Raw genomic sequence first — 12,174 nt, 5'->3', positions numbered from 1 at the left:
GCTCCTTCAGGTCTATATTAAAATCTCAGTGAGAGAAACTTTTATGAAAAAGCCCACAACACTATTTCTTACATTTATTTTTTCTGCCACTGCATGATAACCCCCTTGATATCAAAAAAATGTCTTATTCCTCTGACCCCCCAGGACCTAGATCAGTGCCTAGAACATAAACATTTGGTGACTGAGCTAAAAAGAAAGGGGAAAAGATAGAAAATTAGAAAAGGTTTAATTTGCTTTCACTTTTGTTTCTGATTCCTATTATATAGATCTCCAGAGGAAAAAAATCTCAGAAAGAATAAAGGAGTCTCTTGTCTTTATCAACATTGCTTTGCCAAAAAAAAAAATAAAAGTTGCAATATTGTGAAAAAAAAAAAATCTCAGTGAAGCCTTCTCTGGCCAAACTATTTAAAAGTGCAATCCTCTCTCCCAACATTTCCTACTTCCCTTTCCTGCTTTTCTCCACAGAATGTACCACATCTAAAATACTGTATATTTTTCAGTGTTTAATTTATTTTTTGAAAGCATCCTCCATGGAGGAAGAACATTGTTGTTTTATTTTGTTCCCTGTTAAATCACCACCTAGAATAGTATTTGACCTGAGAGGAAGTACTTAATAAATATTTGCTGAGTGAATAAATGAAATAGGTTCAAAGGTCCACGCTGAGGAAACTTTCTAGCTTAAAGGTTTTTATCTCGTAAGAACAGAACGAGAATTGATGAGCTAAGCATTCAACTCAAGGGTAACAGCATCAGCCTTGATCAAGGCTGCATTGCCAGTTCCTTCTAGCACAGTGATAGTGTAGCAGTTCAGTGAATGCTGAAGGATGGCATGTAAGCAAAGTTAACCCAAAGAGAGCAAAAGGGAATTAAGACAACAGCAGAAATCAGATTAGAAAGACAGAATTGGCAGCAACAACAAAACTCTTAAAAGGATTAGTTAGGGAAATGCACAGTCATACAATATTAAGATTATAAAAGAAAAAAATAATAAAACCAACAATATGAAAGTGTTCTGTTTTCTTTTAATTAAAGGGTGACCCATCTACCCAGTAACACGTAAGGTTCCAATCTGGAACTTCAAAGCTGACACATTCCAGGCTCCTTTCTCCCTCTCTCATCCCTTGAGCCCTCTCCTGAGGAGGTGGCTGTCCCAGCCAGGGGCCAGCTGCAGGTCATTCCTACTCCCAGACCCCACCCTGCACCAGCCCAGCCACATGTGTTCAGTAGGCTTCGAGGGTCAGTGTATGGTAGGGGCAGGAGCTCACCTTGTTGGCACAGCTGAAGCCCAGTCCCAGCTCGGCCAGGACCTTCAGCACTCCCGGGCTGCTGTTGCACTTGACAGCGTAAAAGGGCCGGACTCGAGGCAGGCACTTCAGAAAGCAGAAGTGCTTCCTCACGACAGCACCCAGGTCTGCCACGAAGAAGGCAGCGACCTTGCCCTGTGTGACAAGAGGTTAATGAATTTGAGACCCCACCCGGCTCCCTTGCTGTGTGTAAAGTCCCCCTGTCCTTCCAAGTGCCTGCCCCAGCTCAGCTGTGGCCACAGAAATACCTGGCTAGAAAGTTGCTGATGCCCCCCAGGCCTCTGGAACAGAAGGCAAACTCCTTGGCCTGGCATCCAAGGCTCTGTGTCCCAGCTCCAGTCTCTCCCCTTAAGACTCCAGCTATAGTCTGGATACTTTTTTCCCCCCTCCATGCTTTTGCTCGCTCCCACCATACCCTATACGTAAGATACCCTTCCCCCACTGTGTCTGGCAAAATCCTAATCTACTGTCAAGTTTCACCTCAAAAGCCACCTTCCCTTAGGAAGAATTTTACGTGCCTCCAAAGTATACTAACTATATATACATCTGTCCAGTCCAGAAAAGGAGAAAGTCCTTGAAGCAGAAGCTTGTGGTCACTCCTGCTAGCTATAGGTCTACAGCCCCCTCTGTCACATACAGGTGCTCAATGAAGCCTTAAGGAAGTCCCACTGTTGTTGCAACCTATAGACATCAGATTTGCTGAAAGCTGAACATGTATAGGGCTGTAGGTGAGGCCATATTGATTAAACCTTCCCTGGGACTCAGTTTCCCTCTTCTGCACCATTTTTTACTGATGCCCACTTGGTGCCAAACATCAGGCTAAGGAACAGAGATGACCAAACAAGGCTCTAGTCCTGAAAGGGTTTGGGTCTGGAAGAGAATAAACTCCTTAAGTAATTTCAAGTCCATGCAGGAAATGCTAGATGGACATTTCTACAAAGTATGGCAAGCAGGGCAAGGAAAAAGAAAATTCAAAATCTGCCTGGGGCAACCAGGAAAAGGCAACACTGATAAGAAGGAAGGAACAACTAGAAATAAGGAAAAGTTGAGACAATAATGTTCCAGGCAGAGAGAAGAGCATGGACAAAGGCATGATAATAGAGCATGTGGCACTGATATCATTGGGAAATTTGAATAAAGTAGTTCAACTCTGGTGGGGCATAATCCATACTGTGCAAAAAGCTGGAAATGGAGCTTCAGAGGCAGGGAAGTTCTGACTTGGTCCCGCAGGCAATGGGGAATTGCCAAAGAATTCTGATTTTGAGCAGGACTGTGACAGAGTTGGAGGGGGTGTGGGGCCTTTAGAGAGATGAAGACTGAACTACAAAGTGAGGCTCTACATGAGCACACAGGAAGCTCATATATGGAGGCAGAATTCACAGATGGAGGTGAGCTTAAATGTCGGAGTTGAGGCTTAGCGCCTGTGGCTCAAGTGGCTAAGGCACCAGCCACATACACCTAAGGTGGCAGGTTCGAATCCAGCCTGGGACCACCAAACAACAATGATGGCTGCAACTAAAATATAGCCGGGCGTTGTGGAGGGCGCCTGTGGTCCCAGCTGCTTGGGAGGCTGAGGCAGGAGACTCGCTTGAGCCCAGGAGTTGGAGGTTGCTGTGAGCTGTGATGCCACAGCACTCTACCCAGGGGGACAGCTTGAGGCTCTGTCTCAAAAATAAATAAATAAATAAAAATGTAGGAGTTGAGGGAGAGGGGGCAGGAGGCCAGGACTCCAAGGCTTCTGACCTAGAAGGCTGGGTAGATGATGGTGGTGTCGTTTATCAAGGCAGAGAAATAGCAGAGGCAGGTGTGGGGGCAAGAACCCAGAACTGGGCATAAAATGAGGCTGTCTCTTGCAAATAACAAGGACTTCATACCAAATAAGTTAAAAGTGTAAGAGGAGGCAGCTGAGCCTGCACAGGGGACAAGGGACCCACCCACTCCCCCAGACCCTCACCGTGGTGGCCTGTGAGGCCCCCAAAGTGAGCTCCTCCAGCAGGTCTCGGGTGCTGAAGCCCTCCTCCACCATCACAAAGTCCGATTCACTCAGGTAGCCAGCCATGCCTCGGAGGAGGAGCTGATGGGCTGGATGGAGCCGCTGCTGCAGCCGCCGCTTACAAAGTATGCAACACACTGCGGGGGAGATGAAGGGGACGGCTGGCCGGCCAGATCTGTTGCACCCCTCACCTCCCCAGGCCCATCCCCCAGCACAAGCCTGGGAGCTTGGGTTCACTGGCAAGTGTAGAGAAGGTCATTAATCCTGGACTCTAGACTGGGACAAAGCATTGTATACCCAGATGTCAGCGCCCGTCCAAGCCTCAGATGTCCCATCTGTAACATGGATGGGTTGTTTTGGAGATCTTTCCCAGTCCTGAAATTCTGAGTTTTAGGAAAAAGGGAAAGGATGAGAGAGGGGTGCAGGAAATCTGAGAAGCTTGGGTGGGGAAGTTTCCAGAACGCCCCCCAGTCCTGACTGACCACAGCCACCCAGAAAGGTTGCTTGTGACCACGTCAAGAGGTCTCAGGCCGAGAGCAAGAGCTAAAGTTCAAGTCTGCTCTGTGCTGCGTGACCTTGGTTACACTCCAACCCCTCTCGGAGCCTCAGTTTCTCCGTTTGTAAATGGGAGCCGGTCTGGCCCTGACATGCTGGAATTCTAAGCGAGCACGGGGGCGCCACATGGTAGGTGGGGGCTGCCGGCTCCCGAGAAAGAACAGAAGACTGAGGTTCTTTCCGTGTGGGTGACCCCCTCCAGAGTGCATGGCCAAAATCCCTCCCACCAGGTCCCCTTACCAAGCCCCGTCCTCCTTCGCGGGGGCCAGAGCCAGGCGTGCTGCTAGGGGGGGTCGCCGGTGACCTCGAAACTTGTGCAACACCCCGAGGAGGAGTGGCAGTTGCGGAGCCGAGGCCCCTGCTGAGAGGAGGCAAGAGGAGCCAGGGGGCGGGTTAGCACCGGAGCCCAAGGCGACCGCTCGCCAACGCTCCCCAGGTCACTCCCCACACTCGCCTTAAAACGCATTTACACGGCTTCGGCCCATAGGTCTCCCAAGCGAGTGAATCGGATCCTCGGCACCTCCGCTCGCTCGCTCCCCCCGGCTTGGGCCCCGCGGCCTGCGCCCCGCCCGCCCAGCAGCCACCGACCCCACGCCCCGCCTTCCTCCCGCGGCCCGCTTATATAAGCCCCGCCCAGTCCCCGCCCCCGATGCCTAGGCCCCGCCCCCGACCGGCCGCCTTCTCTGTAGCCCTGACAACCGAGTGCCGCCTTCCCATTGGTCGATTCCGACATAAAGCATTGAGCTCCGCCGGCTCCGCAAACCTGCGCCGCAGCCCTCCCGGCCGAGCCCTCTGGGTGGCGACCGCACGCAGGGAAGCCGGTACTGCAAGGCAGCCATCTCCTTAGAACAAGAGGCCACGCGGTGGGACCCTTAGATCCTGCATCTTAGGCCGTTAGAGAGTGGGCAGGACGCCGGGAGGTTTGCTCCGGGACGCCTTTTCTGTCACTGCCTCAACTTGATAGGGCCTCTCATCTTTCCTGCTTCGAAGCCCAGACAGATCAAACGCCATCTCCTCATATTACTTTTGTAATAAAATCCTTTTTATTTAATTGTCTCTTCCAGGCATCTTCTCTGATTCCTCCAACTCAAAAGGCAGCTAACATGTTTTCAGTTTTTTTCCGACTTTTCCAGCTCAGGCAACCCCTCCCTTTATACCATCCTCGGAACCCAGCCAACTGTTACCTTTCAAGTGAAATGTGTCTCCTCCTACAAGAAGCTTTCTCTGACTTCCTCAACTCAAAATATTTCTTCTCTTCTACACCAACAAGCATCTTCATCCGTCAAAGTCCAGTATAAGGTCACCTCCTCTGCTGAGCCTCCCATAACTGTCCTAGCCCCACAGAATGATGGAAGTTGCAGCACTTAAAAGTCTATCTGAACTCCTTACTCCTCTGGTTCTTGTTACCCAGAGCGAGAGATTCCTGTTGGTGCTGTGTACTTCTTGCTTCGTGACACATATTACCTAATTGGTGAGCTCCCAAGGCAAAGGACTGAGTGCTTGGCTCCTCAGAGTACCCAGTGTCTGGTATGAACAAGAGTGCTCAGGAAGATTCAATAGGTGTTACATACGCATACAACTTCAAAAGTTCATGTGGAAATGAAATTGTACAAGAACAGTCAAGACATTCTTGGAAAAGAAGAGGACTTCCTCTACCAGATAGCAAAAGGGTTTATTTGTGCCTGTGGGATTAAAAAAAATTTCTTTTGTTTTGTTTGAGACAAAGTCTTGCTCTGTTGCCTGGGCTTGACTGTGGTGGTATTATCATAGTTTATTGCAACCTCAAACTCCTGGGCTCAAGGGATCTTCTTTCCCCAGCCTTACAAGTACCTAGTACTACAGGTGTGCCACCACTTCTGGCAAATTTTTTTTTAGAGATGCGGGGGGTGGTCTCCCTATGTTGCTCAGGCTGGTCTTGAACTCCTGGCCTCAAGCGATCCTCCAACCTTGGCCTCCCAAAGTGCTAGGATTAGAGGTGTGAGCCACTGCACCCAGCCAAACATTTTAAATAAAGCTATAGTCTAATTTAAATTGTGGTGCTGGAACGGGAAGAGACGGTGGGAGAATAGAGTCCAGAATAGTTTTTGTACAGATTGGAGAATTTCGCACATAAGTACAGCAGGATTTCAAATCAGTGGGGCCCGAGGTCTTTTGATCTACCACAAGTCTTCATGACACATGCCAGGCTGTAGGCATTTTGAAAGCCAGAGGCACTTTTTGTTTTGCCTCAGCATCTTCACAGGACACTCTGCACAACATAGTTAGAACATGCTGAGTACACAGAAGATGCAGGGCACTGATAATGGAGTCAAGGAGAGCCATTTTGCTCCCCACCCAGCCAGTCCACATGACTGCAGAATGTCTGTGGCTGAGTCACCTTGCTTGGACCTAGATCATTTCTGCCTAGCTTGACTTCCCCATGTGAACAGAGTTCAGATTGAATTCTCTGGGTCCTTCTGCCTGGAATCTTCTGCTTTTTTTTTTTTTTTCTTTTTTTGAGACAGTCTCACTATGTGGCCCCCAGTAGAGTGCCATGGTGTCACAGCTACAGCAACCTCAAACTCTTGGGCTTAAGCGATTCTCTTGCCTCAGCCTCCCAAGTAGCTGGGGAGGTGCCCACCTTAACACCCAGCTATTTTTTTGTTGCAGTTATTGTTTAGCTGGCCTGGGCCAGGATCAAACCAGCCACCTCAGTGTATGTGGCTGGCACTGTAACCACTGTGCTATAGGCACCAAGCCCCCTCTTGCTTTCTATGCACACGAACAGCCTTTCAGAAAGCACCTTTATAGGAGCATCATTTGCAGGTCCATGCTTTAAAAGATGAGTAGTAAATTGCACCACAGTCTGAGAATAAGAACACTTATCTTCTCATCAGGAACAAAATCCTCTTGAGAATAGGCATCTACTGACTGGGAGAAAGATGAGGACAGCCCTGGCAGAAGCCTCAAAAGACAAAACTAAGAGGAGGGGAGGAGCACCAAAATAATTTTGGCTCTACTATATTTTTTTCTTTTCTTGTCTTTTTTTTTTTAGACAGAGTCTCACTCTGCTACCCTGGGTAGCGTGCCATGGTGTCATCATAACTCACAGCAACCTCAAACTCTTGGGCTCAAGTGATCGCCTTGCCTCAGCCTTCTGAGTAGCTGGGACTACAGGCACCCACCACAACACCTGGCTAATTTTTCTATTTTTAGTAGAGATGGGGTCTTGCTGTTGCTCAGGTTGGTCTCGAACTCCTGAGCTCAGGGGATCCTCCTGTCTTGGCCTCCCAGAGTGCTAGGATTATAGGTATGAGCCACTGTGCCCAGCCCTTGGCTCTACTTTTTTGCTTAATCATTCTTTGATCTGGCTGCACTTGGATGCCATGGTGTTGGGTCTGCCTCACCAGCTTTCTTCATCACCTAGGACATTGTAGGCACCTAATAGGTACATTCAGTATGTTTATTGAAGCAATTACTAGAGAAGGACTGAACAAGAATCTGGTCTGTCCATTTGTAATCTGTCAAGGATAAGTAATCACAGCAGAAAAATCTACATCCTGGGCTGGGTACAGATGGGCTGTAGCTTTATCTTTTTCCTTACTGGGTATGTGATATCATTGAATCTCTATGACAACACTATGTCATAGGAGCTATAACTGTTCCCATTTTATAGATGAGGAATCTGAAGGTCAGAGAAGTTCAGTACCTTGGCCAGGACCACACAAGTAAGAGTAGAACCCAGATTTAAACACAACTCTGTCCTGACTTTTAACCTCTACATTTGACTGCCAACCAGTTGGTTCATAGGTGTTATCCCTGCAATCACAGGGCCATCATCTCCCAGTGTCCTCTCATCCTCATCTCTCTATGATGATGTCTGTCTCCGTGCCCAAATTTTCCCCAAGGTATAAAGACACTAGCCATATTGGATTAGGGTCTGCCTTAATGACCTCATTTTAACTCAGTTATCTCTGCAAAGTCCCTGTTTCCAAATAAGGTCACATTCTGTACTACTAAGGGTTAGGACATTAACATAATTTTGGAAGGAGACACAATTCAACCTATACCACCACCAAACCCTTCTTTTTGATCATTAGCCAAAACATTGATCCATGGTGATGTCTAGTTACGAGGGAAGTGGGAAGACATAGTCTTTAATTGGGTACATTGCTGTTCCTCCTAACCCCAAATAAAGTCAGCACACTAAAGAAGACAAAGAGAGTGGGTATCGTACAACAAGGGGCAGCCTCCGCCACATGTTGGGAAGATTACATCCCCCCTTTTAAGGTCCGTATACCAGTTGCTATGACTTGAATGTGTGCCCCCCAAAGCATGTGTTGGAACCTTAATCCCGAATGCAACAGTATTAGGAAGTGAGGCCTAATGGGAGATGTTTAGGTCATGAGGGCCCCACCCTCCTGAGAGGATTAATGCTGATTATAAAAGGAGTTGAGGCCATGTGTTCAATATTTTGCTCTCTTGCCCTCCCTTCATCCACCATAGGATGGTGGAGCAGAAAGGCCCTCACCGGATGTGATCCCTTGATCTTAGACTTCCCAGCCTCCAGATCTTAAAGCCAAATGCATTTTGTTTATTATAAATTATGACATTTCAGATATTATGTTTAGCAGCACAAAATGAATTAAGACACTAGTTCAGATTGCTTATGGGATAGAAAGAGGTAAATATGAAAAAAATATATTTTTGAGCATCTATTGTGCAACAGGCACTTTGGTGAGTGTTTACACACATGTAAAGACTGTTTAATCTTTAGAGAACCCTGCAAGACAGGCATTTTTAGTCCCATTTTACAGATGTGAAAATTGGGGTTAAGTCCTTTGTCTAAGGTTACACAGCTAGTGAATTATAATGGAGGAACTCAACTCTGATCTGTCTGACTTTATGGCAGTGAGACGGGCCCTGGGAATAGGGCATGAAATCAGAACCAAGAATGCTAAGACCAAGCCAGGAGCACGTAGCAGGAGACCTGAGCAGTGGCTGGAACACAGGATCAGACAGCATGTGAACTAGAAGGGCACTGACCCAAATTTGGTCAGCAAGCTTCTTGAAGGCATCATTGAGATGGAGACCCTGAAGGAACCAGAAACATAAAAGCAGGTTTAGGACTGGACCGTGTAAGGTTGAAGCTGTCTGCAGGCTGAGGATGGAAAACACTAATAACAGTAGCCACTAATTATGGAGCATCTACTAGCAATAACAGCAGCTAACATTCCTGGAGTCCTTACTGTCATGCAGCCTCGTTTTAAGATTTAAACAGCCTGTAATTCTGCAGCAACCTTCTCAGGTATGTGCTACTGGTCACCCCATGTTACAAGAGAGGTAGCAAGCATATTGATAGGCTAATTTGCTCAATCAGGATCACACAGCTAATAAGCTAAATTCACTTTCTCCATCTTCACAACAAGGCTGCAAGGTAGGAATTATTACTCTCATTCCACAGTGGAGGCATCTGAGGCCCAGAGAAGCCAAGTAACTTTCCCAAGATTACACAGCAAGCAAGTGGCTGAGCCGGGACTCAAACTCAGGGCTGTGCATTGGTGAAGAATTTGAATTAGTGACTCCCAGGGTCATACTGGAGCAAAGCCTTGGGCCTCAATGCTTGAAACCCTGAATTCTAACTCTTAGAGGTGTTGGTGTGCCCTGACACAGGAACAGGCAGGCAGAGACCCTGTCTGTGCCTCAGATCCCAGCCCAGGATGAGGCATTGAGAAGGCAAAGCTCCAGTGTATTGACCGAATTTGAGGATTATAATCACAACCCTTCCCTAGACAGACAAGATGCTAAGATGCCAAACTCGGTAGTTTGGATTTGTTTGTGGTTTTTTAATTCTCTTTTAACTGCACACAAATGTGAAAAAAAAAAAAAACAGTATGGGACAATTAAGGCATTCACACACTTTCAAGCCAGACCTGAGTCATTTCTAACAAATGTGATGAGAAAACAAGTATTTTAAAAAATGCTCAGCTGAAAATTCGCACCGTCTCCTGCTACTATTTTCAGAGCCACCTGGGAGCAGAATGGGAAAGGCTGTTGCTCGCAGCTCTCTTCTATGGCATGAGTCAGAATCACCCGGAGGGCTTGCTAAAACCTGCAGATTTCAGGGTCCCACCCAAGAGATTCTGATTCAGTAGGTCTGGGGTGGCCCTGAGAATACCTGCTCCTGACAAGTCCCCAGGTGATGCTGATTCTGCCAGTCCAAGGACCACACTCAACAACTTGAAGTACAACAGGCAAAAGCAGTCAGAGCTGTGTGTCTTTGGAAGATGGTACTGGGCTGTCCCACAGCCCCTCCCAGGCAGGAAGGTAGGGTAGTCCAAAAACTGGCCTCGGCTGGGAGGCTGCACTGTCTCTAAACAATAAGAGTTCAGAGGTGTATTAGCTTCAATCCTCCCAGGGCACCTCTCCCTGGCCGTGTGACCTTGGCAAAGTTACTTCTTTTCTGCGAGCCTCACTTTATTCATCTGTAAAATAGGCACAGCAAGAGTGCCTCCTTCCTAGGGTTGCTATAGGGAGTTCGTGACCATGTTCTCTTGCCTGACGCCCAGCACATACGTTTGTAAATGCATCTAAGCAGTAGCTATTAATATTATTACCCTGAGTCAGCATACATGGGGCCACAGGAGAAAATCCAGAATGTGTCAGAGGATGCAGCAGGGGCAGGATGGGAGAAACATGAGCTGAGGGACGTTTGGGGTCTGAGCTGAGGAATGCCCAGTGGGAACTTCAGATGCTGGGGAAGTGTGTCAGGCCGTGTGAGGGGTGGGTGGTGGAATGCCTTTCTGTGCCTTGGGGCTTTCACAGGGGCAGGGGGGATGTGCTGAGCCCTGAGTCACGAGAGCCTGACCCAAGCTGGGCCTCTTTTGACATTGCCGCAGTAGTCACGTCCTCTCAGAAAGCTGCTCACCCACCCCAAGGAAGGGTGGGCCCTGGCAGCCATGTCTGTACCTCAGAACTCTCTGCTCCTCTGTCCCGCTGCTGACTAACCCATACTTGGGCACCATCCCTATGCCTCCAGGGACTGTAGTCAGTTGACAGGGTCTGTGGAATCTGCTCCAGAGGGAAACAGAGAATGTTTGCCTTGGTGTCTGAGCCTTCCAACCACACTGGGTATCCACGAGAGACTCTAGGTCCTCTGTACACTCCCTTCACAGAGGCAGCATAGTAGAGTCCCCAGTCACAAGGACACAGGAGTTGGACTTCCTGCCCTTGAGTCCTGACTCTACTGTTTATCCAGGGGTATGACCCTGGGAAAGTTACCTAGCCTCTCTGTGCCTCATTTTCCTCTTCTGTAGAATGGGGATAATAAGACTACCTACTTCATGGGGTTGATGTGGTGAGCAAAGAGGTAACCATGAGCTGTGGCTTAATGTTGGTGCCCCCCTCACCCCGAATTCATATGTTGGAATCTAATCCCTGATGTATATTAATAGTTTTAAGAGGTAGGGTGTTGGGGAAGTGATTAAACCATGAGAGTGTCACTCTTATAAGTGGGATTCTTCTTCTTACATAGAAGAGAGCAAGCTCCCTTGAGTCTTCCACCAAGTGAGGACCCCACGATAGGGAATCATCTCTGAAGCAGAGAATAGGCCCTCACCAGACACCAAATCTGCTGGCACCTTGATCTTGGATTTCCCAGCCTCCAGAACCATAAGCAGTAAGTTTCTGTTATTTATTAACAGAAATCTGTTAATTACCCAGCCTAAGGTATGTTTTATAAGCATCCCAAACAGATTAAGACATCCTGTAAGATGGTCAACACTCAGTATTGCCATTGTCACTATCATTTACCAGCACTGGCGTGGTGAGGTTTTGTTCCTCATAATCAGTGTGGCCAAGTGGCTTCACAGAGTTGTTGCCAATGTTACATGGATCATCCCAGGCACCTCAAACTAACACGTCCAAGATCTCACTTATTATCTTACTCTCTAGCAGGCTCCCTTCTCATTTCCCAGCTCATGTTCAAGCCAGAAAGCTTAGCATCATCCCCTGAGCCCTTTTTCCTCCATCTCCAATCCTCCTTTATCTTCCTTACATAGTTCCCACATCTGTCTTAGTTCACTAGGGTTAACTAGAGCTGTGTGACTACTCACCCCAAAACTCAGTGACTTTAAAAAAAAAAACAAAACACCGACTGTTTTTCATTGTTCACAATTCTAAGGGTTGACCCGTCTCTATTGGGAAGTTTTCATGCTGATCTCATGTGGGGCCTCCTATGGTAGGAATGTATGTATCACTTCAAAATTAACGTATTGGAACTTAATCCAGGGTGATGGTATTAAGAGGTGGGGCCTCAGCTCAGCGCCTGTGGCTCAAGTGGCT

At 47.7% G+C, this 12,174-nt stretch overlaps 1 protein-coding gene across 4 annotated transcripts in view; it reads right to left on the bottom strand.

The window, feature by feature from the left end:
- Positions 1 to 4,488, bottom strand: part of AZIN2 (antizyme inhibitor 2) — a 43,152-nt gene extending 38,664 nt beyond the window's left edge. Inside the window, exons 1-4 of one of the 4 annotated variants that reach the window (NM_001293717.1) lie at positions 4,307 to 4,488; positions 4,093 to 4,213; positions 3,259 to 3,434; positions 1,266 to 1,439 (exon numbers count right to left, since the gene is read on the bottom strand). In NM_001293717.1, coding sequence (NP_001280646.1) covers positions 1,266 to 1,439; positions 3,259 to 3,363 — 279 coding nt within the window. In that variant the 5' untranslated portion in view covers positions 3,364 to 3,434; positions 4,093 to 4,213; positions 4,307 to 4,488. Of the gene's footprint in view, positions 1 to 1,265; positions 1,440 to 3,258; positions 3,435 to 4,092 lie in introns of all 4 variants that reach the window. The other 3 variants (XM_012812359.1, XM_012812360.1, XM_012812361.1) reach the window with 3 other exon arrangements.
- Positions 4,489 to 12,174: the final 7,686 nt, after the last annotated feature.

The sequence above is a fragment of the Otolemur garnettii genome, unplaced genomic scaffold (genome assembly GCF_000181295.1).
Source record: "Otolemur garnettii isolate 467f Iridium unplaced genomic scaffold, OtoGar3 scaffold00204, whole genome shotgun sequence".
NCBI lineage: Eukaryota > Metazoa > Chordata > Mammalia > Primates > Galagidae > Otolemur > Otolemur garnettii.
The sequence above is the reverse complement of the archived record's forward strand: the minus strand, read 5'-3'. Positions and strand labels throughout refer to the sequence as shown.